A 25,745-nucleotide genomic window follows, 5' to 3' on the forward strand; every position below is an offset into this window, starting at 1 on the left:
TAACTTCCCATTTCCATGGAGCTCCGCCTGCATTCGCTCCCAGCAAGCAAGAGACTGTGTGCAGCCAGCATTACAGGCCTCCGAGTCCTCAGACCGTGACGACTGCCAGAGACCAGAGCAGCACTGTGCATTACAGGCCTCCCGAGACTCCACGCGAGTCCCACTCCCAGGTCCTGACTCATGAGTCACGACGACAACCACCCACGTCCAGAGCAAAGAGCACCCACTGCGAGGGTGTACATTACAATAACAGCCTGAGGCCTCCCCTCAGACCACCGTCCATCCAGAGCACTGTGTGTGCATTACAGGCCTCATCTGACCACTGGCATCCAGGACACTGTGCATTACAGCCCTCCCTTCCGACCTGAGATTGTCCACCATCCAGCACTGTACAGAATTACAGGCCTCCTCTCTCGGACCAACATCATCCAGGGCACTGTGTATTAAAGGCCATCCTTCAGACCTGAGACCACCATCCAGCACTGTGCAGCATTACAGGCTTCCTCTGACCAGTCCATCGGCATCCAGAGCACGGTGCATTACAGGCCATCCCTCAGACCTGAGACTACCATCCAGCACTGTGTAGCATTACAGGCAAGATGGATAAAAAGCAATAATTAAAGAAAAAGGTTTTTTTTATTCTTAAAATTCATTTTAATAAAATGCTTTTGGAATAAAATCTAAAATGATAGTTTTCTATTTAAGGTACAATAATAATTTAGTTTATCCCTTTCATGCCTAAGCCTATTTCTGACATTTGTTGCTTACAAGTTAAAATCTGTATTTTTTTTGCTAGAAAATTACCTAGAACCCCCAAACATGAGATATATATTTATTTATTTTTTTAGCAGAGAACATAGAGAATAAAATGGCGATTGTTGCAATATTTATGTCACACTGTATTTGCGCAGCAGTCTTTCCAACGCAATTTTTGGGGAAAAAAAGACACTTTGATAAATTAAAAAAAAAAATAAACAGTAATCTTAGCCCAAATTTATAGAGTAAATAGATACCTAACATGTCATGCTTTGAAACTGCGCACACTCGTGGAATGGCAACAAACAACGGTGCCTAGAAATCTCCATAGGCGGCGCTTTAAAAAAAAAAAATAACAATTACCAGGTTAGAGTTACAGAGGAGGTCTAGTGCTAGAATTATTGCTCTCGCTCTGACAATAGCGACGATATCTCACATTAGAGCTGCACGATTCTGCCTAAAATGAGAATCACTATTTTTTTGCTTAGAATAAAGATCACGATTCTCGTGGTGTAACATCTTCTTTCATACTATACAAAAAAAATTGGGCTAACTTTACTGTTTAGTTATTTTAAATTAATTAAAAGGTGTATTTTTTTTTTAAATTGTGTTTGAAAAACTGCTGCACAAATACGGTGTGACATAAAATATTGCAACAACCACCATTTTATTCTCTAGGGTCGCGGCTAAAAAATATATATATATATATATATATATATATATATATATATATATATATATATATATATATATATATATATATATATATATATATATATATAGATATATCATGTTTGGGTGCTCCAAGTAATTTTCTAGCAGAAAATGATTTTTACTTGTAAGCAACAAATGTCAGAAAAGGTTTGGTCTTTAAATGGTTAAATTTCCCTCATCTACACACTGGAGTTCTTTTCTTTGATAAAAGAACAAAAAGATACTTTGTTTCTACTTATTTGCATGTTGTAATAATAAAACTTGGAAGGCTGCCTGGATTTCTTTTTTTCCAGCTGTGAGAACTATTTGCACTTGTTAGAAAGATCGTGGCATGTCGTTCTGAAGATTGGGAAGGGAAAAAGATCACCATTTCGATTCATAACGATTTATCGTGCAGCTCTACCTCACATGTGTGATTTGAACACTGTTTACATATGTGGCCGTGACTTACGGGTGCGTTTTTTTTGCTGCGCAAGCTCGGGGGGACGGGGCACTTTAAAATAACTTTTTTTTTTCTTATTTATTTTATTCATTGTCAAAAAAATGTTATCACTTTTATTGCTGTCACAAGGAATGCAAACATCCCTTGTGACAGTAATAGGTGGTGACAGGTACTCTTTATGGAGGGATCGGGGGACTAAAAGACCCCAAATCCCTCCTTTGCACTTTACAGCATTCAGATCAGCAAAAACGGCGATTCTGACTACTGTCATTTTTTTTTTTTTTTTTTTTTTACGGTGCCATTGGCAGCCGAGTAAACCGGAAGTGACGCGTTTACACAAAGAAGACTGTAACGAAGCAGTTTCTAGCTTCCTTCCACTCTCACTCTAGCCGGCGGAGGTGCCGGATCTTGTATCGGGTCTCCTGGTGGGACTGGAGGCCCGGGAAGAGTGGTGGAATGTCCTCTCCCGCTCCTTCAAGATAACAGCCGAGCAGCTTTTAGCCGCATTGGTTATTATTCCTGAAGAGCTGACCACCCGCTCTAAAAAACAGTACTGGGATGATTCATGCAGCTGCATGCATCATCCCGGTATAACCCCTTAAATCCGAGGCCGCATATGTGCGTACTGTCAGCGCTAAGGGGATTTATTGAGCATGAAATGGAGCTTAGTTATGTAGCATGAGACTGTATATCCTGCAAAATTTACATTTTTGGTAAACTCATTTAATGAATCCAAGCTCTGCAAGCTGAGAGAACATGCACTGCATTGATGCATTCACACAATTTCACAGCAACCGTGAGATAAAACAAAGTTCAGGAATATTCCTTTATCCCATTGTTTGCAAATCCATGTACACTACAAACTGTATGATTCAATCCGTTCTGATGTTGCTGTTTCACTAACCTGACAGCTTATTATTCTAAATAGGAAGCCAAATATTAAAGATTATAATTACCAGCAAGAATAAGTGCCTAAATTTAAAGAGCACCTGTCATTTCAGATCCATCATAGCAGTGCCTGTTAGCGGGCATCCACTCACCTGCTGCCACCATGTCCCTCACTTTGTTGTGTCACTGCCGCATTACCAGCCGTCCCATTAAAGTGAATGGGACTGTCAGTGAGTCAACAGCGGGTCAGAGGAGGAGCCGCTGCGGGACAGAGATGACAGTTGCTCTTTAAATATTATGATTTAAATCAAATCCACCCTGATTACAGGCCTCCTCTCTCAGACCAATGTCATCCAGGGCACTGTATATTACAGGCCATCCCTCAGACCTGAGACCACCATCCAGCACTGTGCAGCATTACAGTCTTGAGGACTCCTCTCTGACCAGTGACCACAGGCATCCAGAGCACTGTGCATTACAGGCCTCCCTTCAGAGTGACCGTGTGTGTGTGTGCACTGTACGCAGCATTACAGGCCTCCTCAGACCACTGTGCAGCATTACAGGCCTCCTCAGACCAGTGACCAGTCCACCGACATCCAGAGCACTGTGTATTACAGGCCAACCCTCAGACCTGAGACCACCATCCAGCACTGTGCAGCATTACAGGCCTGAGGCCTCCTCTCTGGCCAGTGACTAACAGCATCCAGAGCACTGTGCATTACAGGCCTCCCCTCAGAGTGACCACCGTGTGTGTGTGTGAGCACTGTGCAGCATTACAGTCCTCCTCAGACCACTGTCCAGAGCACTGTGCAGCATTACAGTGAATGGCAAAAGCTCATTGCATGATCTACTGCTGCCTTTTGTGGAATATACTAAAACCATCCAGACTAACAGCATGTCCATGTCCCTGCTCTACTCAGCCATCATGAGGACTTTAAACAGAACTCCAGCTACCAAGACCTTGCCAGAATTCCACAGACAATGGTGCTTTATTCTTAAATCCAACTGATGTGTTCTCGCCACTTGCAGCAGCTGCTTATATTGTCAACCCTATGGTCTGTGAAACCCTTGTTGATGTGGTGGATGAGAATATTCAGGAACTGCTTAAAAAAAGGCAGAGGAGTATGCCATAAGAAAATCCACACTGCTCCACACACAGAGAAGGTATTCAGTGTCATAGGTGACCTCTCTATAGGCCAGGGGAAAAGAGCAAGAGTCATGCTGGCACGAAGTGCTTTCCTTAAAATAAATTGAAACAAAAAGAAGATGTTTATTCTCCAGGTATTTTTAACATAAGAAGCATACCTAATACTTGTGAGTTGTGCTTATTGCGATAGTAAAAATCAAGATTTTCAAAAACAGTTTTAACTGTTAATTTAAATTCATAGGAAAAATGCACAGGCTACAACAAATGCCATTAGTATGTGGAACAATAACAACCACCGCTTTTTATCAACTCCTCTCTCTCTTAGCATTGACAAACTTGATAATAGAGGTAAATATCACTGTAATTAAAAAGAAAATAGATCACTAAACTGTCAAAAAGGGCAGCCTTACGTCGGGGTCCTGCCCCTAGTAGTCTTTTTAGTGTGATATTTACCTCTTTTTGTCATTGCGAATACTGAGAGAGGGGGAGAGGAGTTGATAAAAAGTGGTGACTGTAATAATCCACACACTAATTGTATTATTGTAGACTGTGCACATTTTCTTTGAATGTATCTGAGAATTAGAACTGTTGAAATAAAAACCTGACAGTAAACTGATTCTTATTGTAGAAATAAGCATTACCCTCGAGTATTGGTTTATTATGCTGTGCCAGACTGCCAGTGACAGTGCCTGAGCTGTGTGCTTGTAGCTGCTGAAATGTTTTGCTGTTTTCTAAAAACCCCAAAAACTCTTTGCGTGATGATGTCGCCATGCAGTGCACATTTGCATAAACTTTAACAGTTCAAGAAACTGAACAGAACTTCAGTTAAGTTTCTTGAACTGTTAACCACATCAATACTGGACACTTTCGCCCCCTTCCTTCCCAGGCCAATTTTCAGCTTTCAGCGCTCTCGCATTTTCAATGACAATTGCGCGGTCATGCTACACTGTACCCAAATGAAATTTTTATCATTTTGTTCGCACAAATGGAGCTTCCTTTTGGTGGTATTTATTCACGACTCCATTTTTTATTTTTTGCGATATAAGCGAAAAAAAGAGCAGAAGTTTGAAAAAAAAACTATATTTTCTTTCTTCTATTTTAACCACTTCCCGACCACCGCACGACTATGTACGTCCTAAGTTTGAAGGGGTATATCGTTGTTATGGCAGCAGCTAGCTGCCATAACCCCGGTATCCCCGTTTTCGTGCGGCGGCCGGCTTTCAGATAAAAGTGGTCCCTGCGGCGGATTCGCAGCGAGATCACTTTTATCGGTGGCGGGAGAGGGCCCCCCCCTCCCGCCGCGATCCGGTGCCCTCCGCCGCTTACCGGAGCCGTCGGTAGCGGCGGAGGCGATCGCGTCCTGTGCCGTGGTGTGTCTGGAGACGAGTGAGGCCAAGATGGCGCTCACTCGTCTCCATGACACTGCTGGGCGGAAGCGACGTCAAAACGTCACTTCCGTCCACGCCTCTTAAAGGCATATTTTTTCAAATGTCATTTTTCTAAATGACTTTTTTTTTTTTTTTATTGCATTTTAGTGTAAATATGAGATCTGAGGTCTTTTTGACCCCAGATCTCATATTTAAGAGGTCCTGCCATGCTTTTTTCTATTACAAGGGATGTTTACATCCCTTGTAATAGAAATAAAAGTGACACAATTTTTTTTTTTTTTTTTTTTAAACAGTGTAAAAATAAATAAAATATTGTAAAATAAATAATAAAAATAAAAAAAAAAAATTTTTAAAACCCCCCTGTCCCGACGAGCTCGCGCGCAGAAGCGAACGCATACGCGAGTAGCTCCCGCATATGAAAACGGTGGTCAAACCACACATGTGAGGTATCGCCGCGACCGGTAGAGCGAGAGCAATAATTCTAGCCCTAGACCTCCTCTGTAGCGCAAAATATGCAACCTGTAGAATTTTTTAAACGTCGCCTATGGAGATTTTTGAGGGTAAAAGTTTGACGCTATTCCACGAGCGGGCGCAATTTTCAAGCATGACATGTTGGGTATCAATTTACTTGGCGTAACATTATATTTCACAATATAAAAAAAAAATTGGGATAACTTTACTGTTGTTTTATTTTTTTATTCAAAAAAGTGCATTTTTTCCAAAAAAAAGTGCGCTTATAAGACCGCTGCGCAAATACGGTGCAAAAAAAAGTATTGCAATGACGGCCATTGTATTCTCTAGGGTGTTAGAAGAAAAACCATATATAATGTTTGGGGGTTCTAAGTAATTTTCTAGCAGAAAAACCTGTTTTAAACAGGTAAACACCTAAAATCCAAAACGAGGCTGGTCTTAAAGTGGTTAAAAGAAATCCAATAAAATTTTGTCATAAATTTAAGCTAAAATGTGTTCTGCTACATGTCTTTGGCAAAAAAAAAAACCTGTTAAGCATATAATAATTGGTTTGTGTGATCACGGACAGATGTACGCAAATGATCATGTAAAGATGTGCGCAGGTGATCACGGACATATGTGTGCAGATAATCATTGGGACATGTGATTTTACTGGGACATATGTGGAGGACAGGTGTTTTTACTATGTGGGGACATGTGTTTTGGGGACATGTGTTTTACACTGTGTGTTACTATGCTGGGGATCAGCGTGTAAAAAGCTGTAAAAAACAGCTCATACTCACTGATCACCAGCCGGCTGCAGCGATCCACTCTCCTCTCCTTAACAACAACTACTAATGTGTGAGGAGAGGAGAGCCGATCGCCTAACAATCGGCTCTCTGTTTACATCACATGACGGCTGTGATTGGACATGGCCGTCATGTGATCGGGAAGGCCAATCACAGAGCCCTCCTGCCGATCTGAGATGCGCCGTGTCCGGGTGACAGGAGCGCATAGGGATCGCACTGGTGTGCGGGCCTGTGCAATCCCCCTCCTTCTGAGGGACGTTACTGAACGTCCACTCAGAAAGAGAGACTGCCCGTACATATGCAGTGGCCGGGTGGGAAGTGGTTAAAGTTCATGGAAATGTGCGCTGCATGGTTTGTGGCATCATCATGCAAGGAGTTTTCTGGGGGGTTTTTTGTTTTGTTTTTTTAACGTTACAAGAATATTGCTTTTTTAACAGACGTGTAACGAAACTTGGTTCTGCTTAAATAAAGTGGCGTATAACAGTGATAGCGAACCATGGCACCCCAGATGTTTTGGAACTACATTTCCCATGATTCTCATGCACTTATGCAGTGTAGTTGAGCATCATGGGAAATGTAGTTCCAAACATCTGGAGTGCCAAGGTTCGCCATCGCTGGTATATAACGACTAAATCTGTGTCAGTAGTGCATGTTCAAACTTTAAAGCAGAGTTCCAGTCACTGCTGTAGCAACCTTGTAGCTGCTGACTTTTAATAAATACACACTCACCTGTCTCATGATTCAGCGATGCGGCCACCCGAACCCTTGGTTCTTTTCCCGGCATCACAAGTGTGGGCACCTGGCTATGACAGCTTGCGGCTTCACAGCCGGGTGCGCTGCGCCTCCTCAATGGCCAGGCAATCTTCTGAGACCTGTGACATAACCCAGAAGATTGCAAGGACGGAGGGGGGAAGAGGAGAACTTCCGCTCGAGTCGCCTAGGTGGCCCGAGCAGAAGTGGGATCTGGGCACCTGTCAAAACTAGGTACCCGATCCCCCCCCCCCAAAAAAAATGAAATGTCAAATGTGGCATTATTATTAGACAGGATTTATATAGCTCCAACAGTTTGCGCAGCGCTTTACAACATGGGGGCAGACAGTACACTTACAATACAAATCAACACAGGAGGGGTCAGAGGACTCTGCTCATTAGAGCTTACAATCTAGAAGGGAGGGTCAAGTGGAAACAAAAGGTAATAACTGTGGGGGGTGAGATGATGGAGAAAATGAAAATACAGTTGTTAGGTGTGGGTAGGGTAGGCTTCTCTAAAGAGAAGGGTTTTCAGGGATCGTCTAAAAGCTAATAGAGTAGGAGATAAGCGGACAGATTGGGGTAAGGCATTCCATAGGATTGGAGAGGCTTTGGAAAAGTCCTGGAGGCGAGCATGGGAGGAGGTGATCAGGGAGCTAGAGAGCAGAAGGTCTTGAAAGGAACGAAGAGAACAAGTAGGTTTAAAGCGGAGGTCCGCCAAATTTTTTTTTTTTTTAAAGTCAGCAGCTACAAATACTGCAGCTGCTGACTTTTAAAATAAGGACACTCACCTGTCCAGGGCGCCCGCGATGTTGGTACCCGAGGCTGAACCGTCCCTTGGATGCTGCCACCGCTATCTTCAGTAACGGAATCAGGAAGTGAAGCCTTGCGGGGGGGGGGGCGGATCTATGCCCGGAAGTGGGTGCAAATACCTGTATTATACAGGTATCTGAACCCCCCCTTCCCCCTGAAAGGTGCCAAATGTGACACCACTTTTGGGTGGAACTCCCCTATAATACGACAAATAACATTTCGTTTTAATCGACTAAAATGTACTGGAGATTTTAGTCAACTAAATACGACTAAAACAATTGCAGATTACTAAAATGGGACGAAAACTAAAATAGCATTTTAGTCAAAAGACTAAAACGAAATTTCCTAACAAAATGAACACCGCTGGTCGGCAAGTGGTTTTAATACTGGCAGACCGTGCCGGAGAACTACTTTCTACTTCCATATTTCTGTTTCTAATGCTTTGTAGAGATCCGTCATTCCTTGTTGTGTCTAGAAAAACAAGAAGTGAGAGAAGCTCTCCTCGATGAATGATAGAAAGCGAAAGTAAAAACCTGACAGGGCTGCAGACACTCCATACTCTACCTAAATAAAAAAAAACAAAAAGTTGTGTCTGCAGTTACTGTGTGAAAAGTTACACAATGTAGAGTTCTCCTCCTCCTTTCCGCATTGGTGTCATAGAGGACTCTTCCCATAGAAGTAGACGAAGCCCTCAGCTCCCTCCTACACTAATACACACAGAGGTAATGAAGTACTCCCTCCTGAGGTTATGAAGGACACACTTATGTTGTGAGGGTCCTCACCACAGGGAGGTAAGTGCCCCTTCTCCTCAGTCATCCCCTGCAGTGCTCACCCACCCTCTCACCTCAGACTCAGCTCCTCAGCATCTTCCAGCCCGCTATAATGTCACGTGACGGGGTAGGGGGGGGGAACTCCCGGATCTAGAGCCACTCACGGCACCAGGATATCACCAGTAACATCAAGCCCGTGCGTGATTTCCCTACGCATGCGCAACACACATCATCTCTCCGCTATGTGCGCACGCGTAGCATTCCTTTGCAGCCCAGCCTATCTCCGGTGTCCGTATGCTGGCTGTGCGGTAGTAATTCATGTCAACATGAGACGTGTGCGCTTGCGCAGCAGTCACTAAGGAGCCCCCTTCTACCATTGGCTGGGCAGGACATGAGTGCTCACATGATTGGGTCTCCATAGCAATTGTACACTGAGAAGGTACACAGGGAAACATAGGAGACAGCAGAGAGTCCTTGGCTACCATCGGTAAGGCAAATGCAGGAGGGGATTCTAGGGCTGACTGAATCAGTTTTTTATCTGATCCAACAAATATACGACCTTTGTGACCAATCATAAAATCTTAGAGCCTTTTCATACATTTCAACCACCGCTAATCACAGTTGGAGGGAGTTTCCAGAAAACTGATCCTTGCACTAGCTTGATTTAGGCTAGATTCACACCAACAGGGGCGTCCGAGACCATGTGCGTTTCTGCACGTTCCCGAATGTCGCGTGTAGGGACGCCTAATTATTTTAATGGGAGAAACGCAGAAAAGAAGTCCCTGACCTTTTTCCAAAAATGAGGCACACAAACCATATTTTTGGCCATGCATTTTGGCATGTGCTAAAACACGCATGTTAGAAACAAACACGTGTTAACAATGAATGGCACTGCCGCATGTCTGCTAAAGGACCGTGCATTTCTGTGAGGGTCGGGAAAGTGCGCAATTTTGCATGCATTCCCGACACACAAAGTGTGACCCTAAGCTTAGTTATATAAGTTATTTAAAGTGGAACTTTAGTGAAAAAATGAAGTGCTGGCCCCTTTTGCAGGTATAGCTATGTAAAACATTAAAAATATGTGCCTATAATGTTTAACCCCTTCACGCCTAAGGGTAAAACAAATCTTAATGCCTAAGTCCAATTTTGCAACGTTGACATGTGTTAGTAAAACCGTACATATCATCACAACTAATTTGTGCATCCAGGTGGATTATATCTTTTTTTTTTTTTTCACGACAAATTGGGTTTTCTTTTAGTTGTAAATGGTAATGGATATCTCCTGATTTTTTTTTAATTATCAAACGAAAACTCGCCCAAAAGAGTACAAAAAACAAGTTTTTTTTTAAATTTAGCTGTATATTTCTTGTAACCACCATAATATTCCAACTGAAAACAAATTCTCTCGCTCCTGACGATCGCAGCGATACCATATATGTGTATGTTAGTTGCTGTATGTACCCGTAGTACAGCCCAGAAACAATAGTGCGCATTTTGCTTCTTTTTTTTATCCTACCTAAAACACACTTGGGTTAATTTACTAAAGGCAAATCTACTTTACTCTACAAGTGCACTTGGAAGTGCAATCGCTATAGATCTGAGGGGGACATGCAAGGAAAATGAAAAAAAAAAAACAGCATTTTTGCTTGTACATGATTGGATGATAAAATCAGCAGACCTTCCCCTCATTTCAGCTCTTCCCCTCAGATCTACAGCGACTGCACTTCCAAGTTCACTTGCAGTACAAAATGATTTTGCCTTTCGTAAATCAGCCTCACTGACACTGATACTAATTGAAAACAAAATCCTGTCAAAAAAAATACTGACCCTGACATTGACTTTTGACTTTGACCCTGACCTTGACCCAAACACTGACCCTGGCATTGATCTAGATCAAACCTTGATCTAGGTATTTTTTTTTTTTTAAATTGTATTTTATTTTTTTAATTATTATTATTATTATTTATTTATTTATTTTTCTACACATGCTTTTTTTTTTATGTATCCGCAAGGACAAAGAAAGATACAATGTACCTTTCTTGTCCATTCACAGAGATAGAAGACACAGGGGCAGGCTTCACAGTGACTGATCACTGTGATAGCCAATCAGAGACTATCACAGCGATCAGGTGACCCAGAATCGGACATTCCTGGTCCCGATCATTAGAACAGGGCCCAGGGCTCTCAGTGAGACCCCTGTCACTGTGCTGGGAGCGGCGTGCTCCCAGCACAAAGGGAGGTACGCAAATATGCAGCCCCACGCGTGGGGCCACATATTTGTGGTACGTTGGTACCATGGGGTTAAAATACAGTAATACACTGTCTTAAGCAGCTCTGCACATGCTCAGGTGCTCTCTATTTTTAGGCAGTGCCGAGTTTGTAGAGGTCGATCTGCTGACATCCTTAAAAGAGAATTAAACCATCCTATCCTATACAGCCAGGGAAGCTGCTTCTGTTTGACCTGCAACTGCCAATGGTGCTGCACATGTGATCACTTTACTGCTGTTCAGGGGCTCTGGGCTTCACCAAAATCAAGAGCAAGAACAAACAGGAGCAATGCTGGAGGAAATGTATACACACACTAATTTTGTTAACATAATTATTAATGTGGAATGCATGTTCCTCACTAAAGAACCAGATTTTTAATCAAGTTGTTATGGGTAAAGTTCTACTTTACCAACATCTAGTGACTTCATAGACCCAATGCACCCACACCTCTTAGCATTTGTTCACTTTGGTCATATTACTTGGTAATAATCATATGACTAGAAAGGCATTCTGTCCTATTGGGAAATCACTTTGTCTGATATCTGCCAGTTTATTGGTCAGTTTACAATTATCTTAACACAAAACTAGTTGATGCAAAAGGTCATCTAATTTTCATTGTATTAGGTAAAAAAAAACACCCCGTCTACGGCCAGCCATGCTTTCTTTTCACCGGCTCTTGTATAGCAGCCTGTCAGCTGTTTGTCTTTACTGCAGCATATAGGACTATTTTCTGCATGATTGGCTTTAGTTTTAATAAAACTGTATCCTTAAAGTGGTTGTAAACCCTCACATATACCCTTTGAAGTGACTGGCCTCAGGTGATACACAGAGAGGAAACAAATCCTCTTACATAAGTTGTACCTGTTTATCTGCAGTCTTCTCTACTTTACATCCGTTCAAAGTCCAGAATGTATAAAGCCTGCCTGAGCTGTCAGAAAAAAGGGGGTGGAGAGCTGAAATAAAACACTGCAGAGCTCAGTGAGGAGAAAGCTGATTGTAGGGAAAGGAAACACCCTTCACACAGCACACAGAAACAGAGCCGAGGCTGTCAATCAGCTGAAGATCCCTCCCATCACCTTTTTTCTCTTTGTGTCAGGAACACTTGTCAGAAGTGATTCATGCTGATAGCAGAGGAACAAAGCAGCAGACAGAGATGACACTTAGTGCTCTTAATTGAGACAAGAACACACTATAAAGGGATATGCTTTGTTTATATTTTATGTCTGATATTTACAACACCTTTAAAGTAGCATTAATCCACCCCCCAAAAAATAATATATTGGTTATTGGTGCATACCAATTCTTAGATGTGGTGGTGGTATTAGTTTTCTTTTTCCTTTATTTTTATTAATTTTCTTTTTTCCTACAGCCAGCTGCAATTAAAAACTGTTAAGCATAAAAAGCTTATGAATCCGATGCATTGCTGAAACATTTTCCTGAATAAGACCTCAGTGTTCATCAAACATGGCATCAGAGGTCCTCCCCATGTCCCAGCTGCCAATGCGAGCCTCACCTCAGCAGTCACAATCCCCATTTAACAACGGAGAGAGGGTCTTGAAACCAGGTCAGAAGAATCGGCCAAGTCTTGACTGTATGAAGATGCTAGAACCTGGCCGAAAAAAACTAAGCTCCGTGGAAACCCAGAGGGTGGTGGCAGCACTTGATGAGACAATCAAGAAACTTGAACTTGTCAGTCTTTTCCAGTATGCCATTGAAAACCTGGAGAGATATAGCATAGTGTTTGGCTCTGAGCTGACGGGAGCTTTGAGGGAGCACCACAGACTACAAGTTAACATGCAGAGACAACTTAGTCACTCAAGTAAAGAATTAATGGAAGAAAAGGGACAGCAAGGATCATTGTGGGGAAAAACAAATATGGCGGATACGGCTCACATGAATTTTACAACACTTCGTCAAGGAGTTCAAAGTTCAGTAAGAAACGTCTTGAGGTTGTTCTTGGCTAACCCTACTGCCAGTAAAGCACTGAGATCCGAAGGGCAAGTAAGAGATCAGGCCTCACAGAAACTCATTCAAAGCCTTTCAGAGTTGAGAGGATTTCTTTTTGAGATGCTCCTGACCAGCCCTCTTGAACAGAAGGAGAGGATTCACTTCCTCCAGGAGATCACTCTCCGTGACCATAAGAACAGGGAGGCTTTGTCAGCTTTAGAAGAGGAGCTTAATGCAGCTATTCTTGATCGTGACACTGAGGTATGCAATTCACAGAGAATTTAAAGAGGTATTTAGCAGATATGCACGTCACTTCAGGAACAATATCTTTATTTTTTTGCTGTGATGGGATTGATATATTTTCTCATTCAGGTTTCATAGACTTTGCCTGGTTTAAACCTGGATGACACACAGTGGCTTAGTGGTTAGCACTCCTCCCATGCAACACAATTTGGGTTTGGGTTCAAATCCCAATCAGGACACTACCTGCATGGAGTTTGCATGCTCCCTTTGTGTTTTTGTGGGTGTCCTCCCACATACTGGTAGGTAAATTGGTCCTGGTACATAGCTCCCAACTGTCCCTGATTTTGAGGGACTGTCCCTGATTTGGAGCAATGTCCCTCTGTCCCTCATTCCTCCTCATTTGTCCCTCATTTTGGTCTGATCTATATAGATGTATATAGAATGCACTTTTTATCTATCAAAAAGTGTTTTCCAGTGCTAAACCTTTTATCTGATTTCTAAATTGCTGCAGTTGAAAATGCCAAAAGGCAATATAAAGGAATAGTAGTGGTAAAAAAAAAACACTTGTGAGTTTAACCAATGTTGTTTTTTTGTACAATTCTCCTTTAAGGGGGCGTGGCAAGGGATGTGTCCTATGCCTGCATGCTTTTGCCGATAGGTATCCCTCATTCCCATCTCAAAAAGTTGGGAGGTATGTTAGTATGTGTATATATGCGCATGAGGTAGGGACCTTAGATTGAAAGCTACTTGAGGGCAGGGACTGATGGTAATATAGAATATGTAAAGTGCTGTGTAAGTTGTTGGTGCTATATACACATGAAATAAATGAAAAAATGAAGACCAATTGTGACAATTTCAGCCAGCCCATTAAATTGAAAGGTTTGCATTTAAAAGAAAAATAAGAAGCATGTAGGCCACAACTCTCGATCTCTTTCTTAAAATTCTAGTTGCCTGGATGTCATACTGATATTCCAAGTTCAATCATTTTAGAGTTGCTGGCCTGGAACAAATATACAGATCAGGAGGTCGAATTTCACAATTACTTCATTTGTTTCATACTTCTGCATGCTGGGTCAGAGCCTCAGATGGTATTGACAGAGACAGCAAGGCAGCTAGCTATTTCAAAAGGATATCACCAATGGAAGCCCACCTAATCTTTTCATGACAGGTTTCCTTTAAAATGGTAAATCTAACTTTCAATAAGTCTTGTCAAACATGCATGAGTTATATTTTAATTACTTTTTAAACAAACCTTCCAAAATTAAATACTTTCAAAACCATAAAGAATTACTTAGAAGTAAAATGTGGGCATTTTAAAATGTAATTACTGGTATATGGGAATAATTACCCTTAAACTGATTGAGTCAAATTAATTGTATTGACAAATACAATCATTGACTTATATTACTCATTACAAGTTTGGAAGAAAGAAAACATTTATTTTTGACCTACTACAATGCCCTTAGGTAACCATTTGATCCCACATGACAACCAAAAGCCATGCAATATCAGAAAGGTTAGCGGGTCTGTGAGAAAAATACGCAATAAAAAAATGACTGTTAAAGCAGCAGTAAATCCATTGATTTAACAGTTACATTCCCGTCACGTGCCAGGAATGTAACTGTTACATTGGTTGTGCTCTTAATCAAACTGTCAAGCCATCCAATGGCTGGTGTCAAAACTGATCACATGTGCAGTATCGTGGCAATTGAAGATTAAATGGAGGCCAAGAGGGCAGCTTCCTTGGCTGAAAACAATAGGAGGGTTTACTTCCACTTTAAGTTAAAAGGTCCAGCTTCATTAAAAGCATGTGAGAGGTGTTGAGGCTGTAATAATGAAAGCTACAACTTCCACGTCCCTTTATGGGTTTAGAAGTCTTACCCTAGGTTCAGGTCATTGCGATGCTGGGAGCCACGTTTGCATACACCTTTTCTCAAAGCACAGCTAGCAGGGAAATCGCATGGTCATTTTGACCATGTGATTTCCCTGCAGTTCATGCACTGCGATTTTACATGCATGGGGGTGCCATTGAGAATGAATATCAGCGTGTTTTTTCACAGCAGCACTTTTTCACTGCGGGTGGGTGCGGGAATTTCTGCAGCACCTGCAGCCACAGGCATAACTGTGAACCTAGTCTGAGAAAGTATCTAAGTACAAATAAAACTCCTATGTCAGTGTATGCCCATAATTTACTATATGCTTTGCGTAAACTTTTGTGAAATGCAGGGAGCCAAACACACATAAGCGATATGAGCTTTCAGAGATGTCTATTACATAAATGGTGTGTACACAATGCCCTCAGTTACTATGGTTCTGAAGAAGCAATGTTGGACTATTTTTTTTTTTTTTCGTGAAAACAACATTAATAATAATTATATTAGAGCAATAATATCATCTGGTGGCCGCATACACACATTAGGTGTAGTTCCATGTAACCAAACCAACAGCAAACAAAAACAATGGGGGGAAGAAAGAAAACTTCACCCTAGAAAACTGTTTGTCTTGTTATATGCGCTAAATCAGTTTGTTTGTTTTTTTAGCAAATGTAGAGTTTTACTGAAAGAGACACCATCACATTGCCCATTTTGGGTAAAGTGGCAGTGTCTGGTAGCCCACCCCCAGGGCAGTTATACTTAACCAATCTCACTCCCATGCTGTCTTTCTGTTCCCGCAGCCTTCAGGTAGGAGGTTGCATTTAACCTTGTCCATGTGACAAGGCTTGGCCTGAACACTGTCACATGGGGGATCTGTGAATCCATCTTCTTGTCTAAACTCTGACACTGGAGAATAGACTGGCTGGGATGCTGCAGCAGAGAGGTGACAAAGGGACATGGCTAGGTAAATATAAAAGCTTAGGGGTGGGGAATGGGCTTCAGACACTATCACTTTAACATAATGTGGTTATAAAAAAACACTGTGGGGAGAATTTATCAAAGTTGGAGCAACTAGAATCTGGAGCATCTATGTATGCAACAAATCAGCATCTATCTTCAGCTTGTTCAGTTACGCTTTGAAATTAAAAGATAGAAGCTGATTGGCTGCCATGCACAACTGCTCCAAATTCTGACTGCTCCAGTTTTTATAAATTGCCCTCCTTATTTCCCCTGCAAGTGTAAGTGTTCCATTCCTGTGCCAGCTGCATTTGCCAGTGTCTGTCTGCTCTGTGTAGGCACTTTGCACCTAAGCACTTACCCATATCATCTGCTAGAATTCTTCCAGTACTGGGGTCTCAAAAAATGCAGTACAGTATATATATATTATCAGTGCACTTGTAGTGTACCTAAGCAAAAATGTTTATCCTTTTTTTTTATTCTGACCTGGGCTGTCATCTGAATACTTTGCCCATGTACAGATTATCTATATCACCACTAGCTGTGGCCACAGCAGGCTACGTTCCTACCTATTGATATGGACATTTGCTTTGACTTGCTCTTGCTTGGCAACTGTTGAGACTGTGCTCTATGGACGTTCCAAAGTGTTATTCAAAATCCTTGTCCTTGGGGTTCTTAGTAAAGGTCAGTCCTTTGTTAAACGCCACTTCTCAGAGAGACCCATTGCTACCAATGATGACACAAATAATCGTCTCAATAGCAGTTGCCAGTAACTTGCATTCACACCATGGATCTCACCGGTCCCTTGCTTAATATCATATATGAATTGGTTTGCTGAGTCAAACAACAAAAGATCAGTCAGGAAAGTATAATCCTCACCCTCCAGGTCTTGTGAGTCAAATTAACCAACTTCAACCCTCTTCCACCTCTTCAATCCTCTTCTGGTGGAAGAGGGTTGAAGTTGGTTAAATTGACTCATAAGACCTGGAGGGTGAGGATTTTTTTTGGCTGCCACTCCCATACTATGCCACACTACAGTAATGGCGTCGATGATTACCCAAATATTTTAACTATGTGAGCCACTTCAAGATAAATCAGTGGAACATTTTGTATTACTATGTAAAGAAGACACATTCTTTTCCTGCTGTCTTTTTGCCTGGCCATTTTTTTCTCAGGTAGAAGGATTTTCATTGCCTTTATGATTACTTTACATTCATAATGACCATTAAATTCAACTTTTATGCTCTTGATCACATCACATTTGACACAAAAAGGATTGAGGCTTATAAGAGCGCCATTACTCATGTGTACCCAGGGCAGCATGGAATCCTGTCTGAGAGCATCATGCATTAAAACCCATACCTCTTTGCAGAAGTAATATGCCTGTAATTAAAAAAAAATATTCCCAAAACTAATATCTAAGCCTCGAGTGGCGCCAGGTAGGAACTCGGTGAATGATTTAGCATGCCATTATTTGTTAGGATCATTATGGCATAACTGGCTAGAGAACTAACTGACTTGTAAAGTGCCACCGTGCCAATAAATTGCAATAAATTTTAAAATAATGTTTAACAGATCAGAAGTTTTTTTTTTCCCCCTGTGTAGATTGCAAAGGAAAATGAGGTTATCCGGCAGTTGAAGATCAGTATACATCAGCTGGAGAAAAATTCGGAGAGCCAAGCGAAACGTACACTGCAAGAGGCAGAGAAACAGCAGAAGTCAGACCGCCGTGCCTCGGAAGGGAAGTGTGCAAAGCTCCAGCAGGACCTGCAGCAACTAAGATCACAGCTTACTAGTGCAATTGCTGAAAACCGTGAGGTTGAACTAAGCCTCAGAAAGGTGTAGTTTTGTGTTTGTCTTTTTTAAATCCTTAAAATAATATTATAAAGACAAAATGTATCCGTCACTCTAGAAGACCATTTAAAATAATGGCAAACGTCAGCAAAGAAATACGGTCATAGATTGATTATATACTACCAAAGATCCCTTTCTATTTGTAATAAATATATGTTTATTAAAAAATTCCCATAAAAGTAGTTAAAACCAGATTGATTATATAGTCAGTGAAATGCCAGTGCTACCTAAAAAAAAACTTTTGATGTTCTAAACTCATAGACTACTCGTTTACACCTTTAACAATAAAGTCAAGGCAGATAAAAACAATTCTTTTAAGATAGAAGAGTATTCATTTACAAATAATCAAATGTATTTTACTTACAACTATTTAAAGTGCCTGAATCTTTATTGATATAAAGGCTATATCATCCTTTTCACAGCAGCCAAAGGCTGGCCAAACATTATACAATTTTCTTGTTCAATTTTCCTTTAGATTTACCAAAACCATATAATATAAGGTCAAACCTTAACACCTATAATTTGTATGCAATCAGGCAGGCCCTTGAACTACATAGTTGAAGGTAAATCTAAAGGAAATTGAACAAGAAAATTGTATAATTTATGGGCACCTTAAGAAGCTAATCAGGCTCGGTTGCATATACATAAACTAACAGGTAAAATGATGGCAGGTGGAGATGATTGCCTACCAGTATGCTCCTTCTTTGTTCAATCAGTGACAACACTGTATTCCTTAAAGCGAAACTTCGCCCAAAATGGGAAGTCCTGCTTGTTTGCATCCCCCCCCCCATTTACCAATTGACATTTTGTGGAGTGGAGGGGTTGAAAGGTGCCCACTCCTTCTCCTGCAGCCTTCTGGGACACATCACAGGTCCCAGAAGACTGCAGGACCATTCACAAAGCGCAGCGTGGCTCGCACATTCGCTTTGGGAAGCCAGCTGGGGAGCCGCAAGGCTCCACATCTGACTATTGATTTTATCTATATTCTATAGTTGTGGAACACTCTGTAAAGGGAAGGTCCCTAAATGGTCTACAGACAGCAAAAAATAAATAAAACAATCTAGCATTGGTTTTAACCGTTTCCTACTCTATCCAAAAACTCAAAAAATGGCAGCCATTCCTGCTTTTTTATGCTTTTATATGGAAGTAAGGCACTTCATTCCACACATTTTAACTATATACTGTATAGGGATGGAAAATTGTTTCTTGGGTCACAATGGATGTAGGCAAGTTCACCCTTGTTACAAAGTGCAAACAATGCAGTAAAGATTGCAGTATTTTGGATCACAAGCTATAGTTATAGGCTTAGTTGACTATAAATTGTGCCTTCAGAAGATTAAAAGGTTCATTCCTAGTCTCCATATAAGATGACTTGACTGCACCAATAATATACAAATGTGAACAGGTCTTAAATGAAAGAATGTTGCAGGTGAACTTTGTATGATATCATTCAGATACCTTTTTTTTTTATTAAGTTTTCTTTTTTTTTTTCTTTTACAGAAAAAGTATAAAGTTGAAACAGAAATTGAAAACTGGATACAGAAATATGATGCGGATATGGGAGAGAAACAAGTAAGATAAAAAGAAAATGTTATGCCCCGTACACACGCATTTGGCGTGTGTATGCTCCATCGGACTTTTGCTGGCAAAATTCCAGCCAGCAAAAGATTGAGAGTAGGTTCTCTATTTTTCGGTCGGAAAAAGTTCCTATCTGAAAATGCGTTCGTCTGTATGCAATTCGGACGTGCAAAAAATCACGCATGCTCGGAAACAATTAGTCGCATGCTCAGAAGCATTGAACTTCATTTTCTCAGCTCGTCGTAGTGTTGTACGTCACCGCGTTCTTGACAGTCAAAAGTTCAGAGAACTTTTGTATGACCGTGTGTATGCAAGGCAAGCTTGAGCGGAATTCCGTTGGAAAAACCATCCAAGTTTTTTCTGATGGAATTTCTGATCGTGTGTATGGGGCATTATTGTAGAGGTGCAGAGTAACTGCCTTTATAAACGTAATAGCAAATGGCTTCATGCATACGGCCATGCAGCATGCAGGTCCTATATAATGCCCTACCAGGACCCACTGTCATCGCATACAGCTGCCTGTTGAGATAAGTGGGAAAAGGCGGCTGAATGTGGTTGTGCACTGAGGTTTGTGTAAAGCCCCCGCATGCGCACTGATGTATGCTCAGAATGCACATAGTGTAGGTTTGTAGTATACAATAGTATAGTGTGCATGCGGGTGCACAACTGTATATAGTCACCTTATAATCATTACAATGGGCGGATGTAGGTGGCGGGAGGCAGTCCCAGGGAAGGCATTACACAGCCCCACCCCCCACTCCCCTCTTAACACTTACCTGACCCCTACATTGATCCAGGGCTGTACCTGACTGCAGTTCTTCTCATCCCTCTCCCTCTCTCACAGGCTTTGCTCAGAGCAGCGGGAACCAGTGGTTCCTGCTGCTGTCAGCCAAATGCTTGAGCAGAGCACTAGTCTGAATGCTTACCTCCTAAGCATAAATCCCCCCTCCTCCCAGTACAAATCCACGCCCCTGCTGAAATCCCTGCTCTCATCACAACTCTTTGCTCCCCCATCCCCAAATTCCCCCAGCACAAATGCCCCGCCCAAAAAAAATCACCCCTCCTAGCACGAACCCTTTACCTCTAAAATTTCCTCTCCTAGTACACATCTTCTCCCCCCCACTTCAACCCCCCCAGGACAAATTCCCCCCAAATCCCCCTTCCCAGCACAAGTTCCCCCTAAATCCTCCCTCCTAGCACAAATCTTCTTCTTACCTCTTTCCCCCCTCCCAACACAAATCCCCCCTAAATCACCACTCTTAGCTACCCCCCTCCCCCCAAATTTCGCTTCTTAGAACAATGCTTACACCCTGCTGCCCCCCAAATGCCCCCTTCCAAAACAAATCCCCTCCCCCCATCTCCTTGTGCCCCCTGCCACCTCACATGATACTACAGTGCCCAGGGCAGCCGCCCCTCCTGCCCACCCCTTGTCCCGGCCCTGGTGGTGGGGTTTAGAGGAGGAAGGCGTTAACTAAATCTGCAGCAGGCAGCACAAGGAACACGTCGCAATGACTGTAAGCAATGTCCCTGGTGCTGATTTTTTTAAAAACATTTTTACCTATACTTAGGCAAAGTGGTTCATTCATGAAATTTGACCTAGGCACATATATCTATAGTGTTTACGTATCTCTCTCCAAAACTCTAAGTGCTGTGTCTTTCTGCTGTTCCGTTCCTCTGTTATCAGCAGATTCACTTCTGACAAGCGAGATAACAGCAGCTGAAAATTTGTGTCAGGGATGGAGCTTATAGGTAGATAGGCAGAGAGCTTGTCTATTCAGACTACAGCTCTGCATGTTCCTTCGTTCCTCTGCCTATGTGAAGGGGGGGTGGTTTTCCTGCAATTAGCTCTCATACAGTGTAAGCCCTAAATCCACACCCACTGCTGGAAGAGAAATAAAGATTTGTAACACAATCTGCACTTTCCAGAGTGTAGAAAGGGAAAGACAGCAGATATAAATGTAAAACTTATGTAGGGAGATTTTTTTCGTCCCTGTGTATCATCTGAGGCTGTTCACTTCACTGGGTATAGGAGAGGGTTTACAACCTCTTTTAATCTTCTTTTGTTAATCTTGTTTCTCAATGAGGTCTCCTATCATTAAATAAATATCAGTGAAAGGAAATTGGAGAGTTTGTTGCCGCTATCAGATTTTATAGGAAAAGGTAAAGTTTACATGTGATTTTGGCAGCCTATATCTCTGAATGTCACTGAGGATACAACACTTACAGTGCCTTGAAAAAGTATTCATACCCCTTGAAATTTTCCACATTTTGTCATGTTACAACCAAAAAAGTAATTGTATTTTATTGGGATTTTATGTGACAGTCCAACACAAAGTGGCACATAATTGTGAAGTGGAAGGTAAATGATAAATTGCTTTCAATTTTTTTTTACAAATAAATATGTTAAAAGTGTGACATGAATTTGTATTCTGGCCCCTTTTGCTCTGATACCCCTAACTTAAATCTAGTGGAACCAATTGCCTTCAGAAGTCCTAATTAGTAAATAGAGTCCACCTGTGTGTAATTGAATCTCAGTATAAATACTGCTGTTCTGCAAAGCCCTCAGAGGTTTGTTAGAGAACCTTAGTGAACAAACAGCATCATGAAGGCCAAGGAACACACCAGACAGGTCAGGGATAAAGTTGAGAAGTTTAAAGCAGGGTTAAAGCGGGGGTCCACCTATCTATCGTTTTTTTTTTTTTTTTAGTTCATTCACAAACTTTTCTTCTCAGCATTACATACTCACATATTGTGTGTAATATGTCCACCTGTGTCCGATCTCGTCGGAAAGAATAACTTATATTATTCACTGCAGGCGGTTTCCATCTTCATTGTGGGCATTTGAAGCCCACAAGCATTTATTTCCTGGATGTGGTGAATGCTGTGCTCCCAGCATTCACCGCTCGTTCCCGCACATGCTCAGTGGCATCCTGGGAAGCCTGAGACTAGCTCCCAGGAGTCTGGGAGAGGCTAGAAACACGCCTACTCCCATGGGAGGAGAACCAGGAAGTGCAAAGAAGAATAGAAAAATAAAAGGTAATTACGGCGATTTTAATTTTTTTTAAATGGCATGTCAGCATCTAGGCAAGGAAGAGAATACATACAGATATTGTTCAAAATTTGGGTGGAACCCCGCTTTAAGTTATAAACAAATATCCCAAGCTTTGAACATCTAACTGATCACTGTTCAATCCATCATCCAAAAAAAAAATGGAAAGAGTATGGCACAACTACAAACCTACCAGGGCGTGGCCGTCCACCTAAACTGACAGGCTGGGCAAGGAAAGCATTAATCAGAGAAGCAGCCAAGAGGCCCATGATAACTCTGGAGGAGCTGCAGAGATCCACAGCTCAGGTGGGAGAATCTGGCCACAGGACAACTATTAGTCGTGCAAACCACAAATCTGACCTTTATGGAAGAGTGGCAAGTTCCAAGGCACACAAGAATTAATTAACGTCCATACAAAATCATAATATTATATAACATCTTCTATATTTTACATAGATTTGATTGTATATAATATTATGATATTGAATGGACATTAGTTAATTCTTGTGTGTGCCTTCAAAGCCCCCCACCCCCACACAGTGTACTGTGGATATTTTCTATGTTGATTGGGCTGATGCCACACCTAAGCAATAAATGATCCATCTTTGGTCCCAACCCTTCCCACCTCTCCATCCTCCTTATTTGTCCTTCAATGTGATAGGCAGCCTCATGTTCCAATAGGCAGACTTATGAGGTAGAATGGGCAGAAACAAGCTGCTAAACTTTCACAGGAAAAGTCTGATATTTGATGTAACTCAGCTTCTTATAGTAATGATTTCAAATGTTTTAACAGGCCTGTTCATGGTTTTTGCTTAGACTTAAGTTGCATCATATGCTCTGTTTCAGTTTTTTGGCTTTTTGACGTCTAAAGCCTTTATACCAGACAGATTTTACAGGTAACAGACTATTGTAAAGTTGGATGCAGAAATCATAGAATGGTTAGATAAGGAAGCATGATTTGTCTCTTATGATGTCAGATTTGGCCCTAAATAGGGATGCTTGGATGAATTAGAGAGGAGACTGCAAGCCAGGCCTTCTTGTTCAACATCAGTGCCTTACATCACAAATGTGCTTCTGGAAGAATGGTCAAACATTCCCATAGACACACTCCTAAACCTTGTGGACAGCCTTCCCAGAAGAGTTGAAGATGTTATAGCTGCAAAGGGTGGGCCAATTCAAACCCTACGGACTAAGACTGGGGTGCCATTAAAGTTCATGTGCATGTAAAGGCAGGTGTCCCAATACTTTTGACAATATAGTGTATGTACTAAAGATCCAATATGTCATAAATATTAATACCAAAGTGCGAGTGTAAATAAAGGTCATTAAATGCACACTAGCAAAGTGCAAATCCGTGAAGAAAAGTCCAACACAAATGCTGTATCCAGTTAAGAAATATGCAACAAGAAAACCTCTACCGTTAATTCCCCTTTGGAATCACTCTCACCTTTTGTATATAACTCCACTACAAAGGTCATATTGCATTATGGTAAAAACATCCAGGCTGGTATTGCCTTGCAGAGATGCTCCCAGGAGTCTCTCACTTATTAAAACAGACACTCCTCAATTGCTCAGGTGGTATAGAGTTGAACAATCTCCCAAGTGACATAGAGCTTACTGTAACATTCTTTTATTGAAGACAGCCAATATTGCACTTACATGAAAAATAAAAGGAGCTGCATATTTCTTTAAATGCGGCAGCGCTGTTGCTTATTCAAATAGCTATGTCTGCTTCAAATTCAACTCAGCCCAACACTCTCTCACCAGGATTACTGTGAACCACAACCAAAATCACGCTTACGCATTTCGTCACACTGACAACAGTACCCTTGATGACAAGTGATTAAACAATTTATTACGTATAGTGCAATGAGAATGGTAGCATTTTGTCCAGTCTTGAAATAACTCTTTTCTCTGCTTTCCAATATCAGACTGAGCTGGAAGAAAATAGAAGCTGTGTATGAAGAGGAAAAGGCTCAACTGGCAGAACTAAAGGAAAAGCTGTCAGTCTTTGAGGTGGAATATGTCCAGATTATGGAAGAAAGACATCAGGCCCAATTGAAGAAGGAAGCTGAAGAAAAGGAATTGGCCAGGAGGAACCAAGCGGCCGCCATCATTCAGGCACACTGGAAAGGGTATCAGGTCCGCAAAGCAATGAAATCAAAGAAAAAGAAGAAGAAAAAGGGAAAGGGCAAGGGAGCTAGTGGTAAAGGCAAAGGCAAGAAAGGCAAAAAGTAGTGAAAAGTATCAAACCATGAATGTGTCTCTTAATTTTCAACTATGCTCTTTAATATCTACCAGTCATTCAGTTCTAGAGCTTATTATACTATGTGGTTCCTGTTTGTAGGAACAGTGGTTAAATTCAGAAAAAGTAAGAACAAAAAACAATATTCACTATATCCTTGAAGAATTGGCACTAGATCGTTAAAAACAATAAATCTGTTGCAAATGATTGTTAATTTGTTTAGCACCCTCATTTCCCTTGACATGCACAAATAAAGGTTACAAACAAGGGAAAGTAACAAGGTTTTTGTTGTTGGAAAGTACCAAACAGCATGTGGAAAGGATTTCCAGAGTGGATTGGAGGTTCCTAACACGTCCTAAAGGTGAGAATGTGAAGAAGTGAAAAGAGTGAAGAGGAGAAGGCAATCTACATAACATGTATACCGAGCATGTAGTCATAAGGGTTCGGAATGAATTGGGGGGGGGGCGCCTCATGCTTCTCTTTTTCCTTATTTTCTGTGCCCCCTAAAAGAATTTCAAGGAATATAAAATGGTGAAATGTGTATGTATTGCAGAGATATACTGCATTTTATTTTTTTGGCCTTGACATACACTTCAACCCTGCAAAACCTAAGCACATGATTTTTAGTCTAACCACCAAAACTAGCCCTTAACCCTTAGGAGAGCAAAACCCTCCTCAAGGTTGAAAAACAAATGTGGTCTAGTGTGGATGCAGCTTATTCTCTTTATTACATAGAAAAAGACACAAACATTTTTCTACCTCTGCGCGTACTGCATCTATGCATTAACAATAAGTCCTGCTGC

The 25,745-nt window shown here is 41.5% G+C and overlaps 2 protein-coding genes across 3 annotated transcripts in view; one reads left to right on the forward strand and one right to left on the reverse strand.

Moving 5' to 3' along the window:
- TPCN1 (two pore segment channel 1) overlaps positions 1–9,263 on the reverse strand; it is a 247,447-nt gene extending 238,184 nt beyond the window's left edge. For both annotated transcript variants that reach the window (XM_073630364.1, XM_073630356.1), the window contains exon 1: positions 9,002–9,263. The gene's annotated coding sequence lies outside the window, so the exon portion shown is untranslated. The remainder of the gene's footprint in view (positions 1–9,001) is intronic.
- Positions 9,193–25,149, forward strand: DRC10 (dynein regulatory complex subunit 10). Its single transcript, XM_073630379.1, is given in 6 exon segments — positions 9,193–9,414; positions 12,565–13,403; positions 17,822–18,055; positions 19,571–19,642; positions 24,629–24,643; positions 24,645–25,149. Coding segments are annotated over 5 exon segments (1,356 nt in total). The 5' UTR covers positions 9,193–9,414; positions 12,565–12,659; the 3' UTR covers positions 24,936–25,149.
- The last annotated feature ends 596 nt before the right edge of the window (positions 25,150–25,745 follow it).

The sequence above is a fragment of the Aquarana catesbeiana genome, linkage group LG01, assembly GCF_042186555.1.
Source record: "Aquarana catesbeiana isolate 2022-GZ linkage group LG01, ASM4218655v1, whole genome shotgun sequence".
Taxonomy (NCBI): domain Eukaryota; kingdom Metazoa; phylum Chordata; class Amphibia; order Anura; family Ranidae; genus Aquarana; species Aquarana catesbeiana.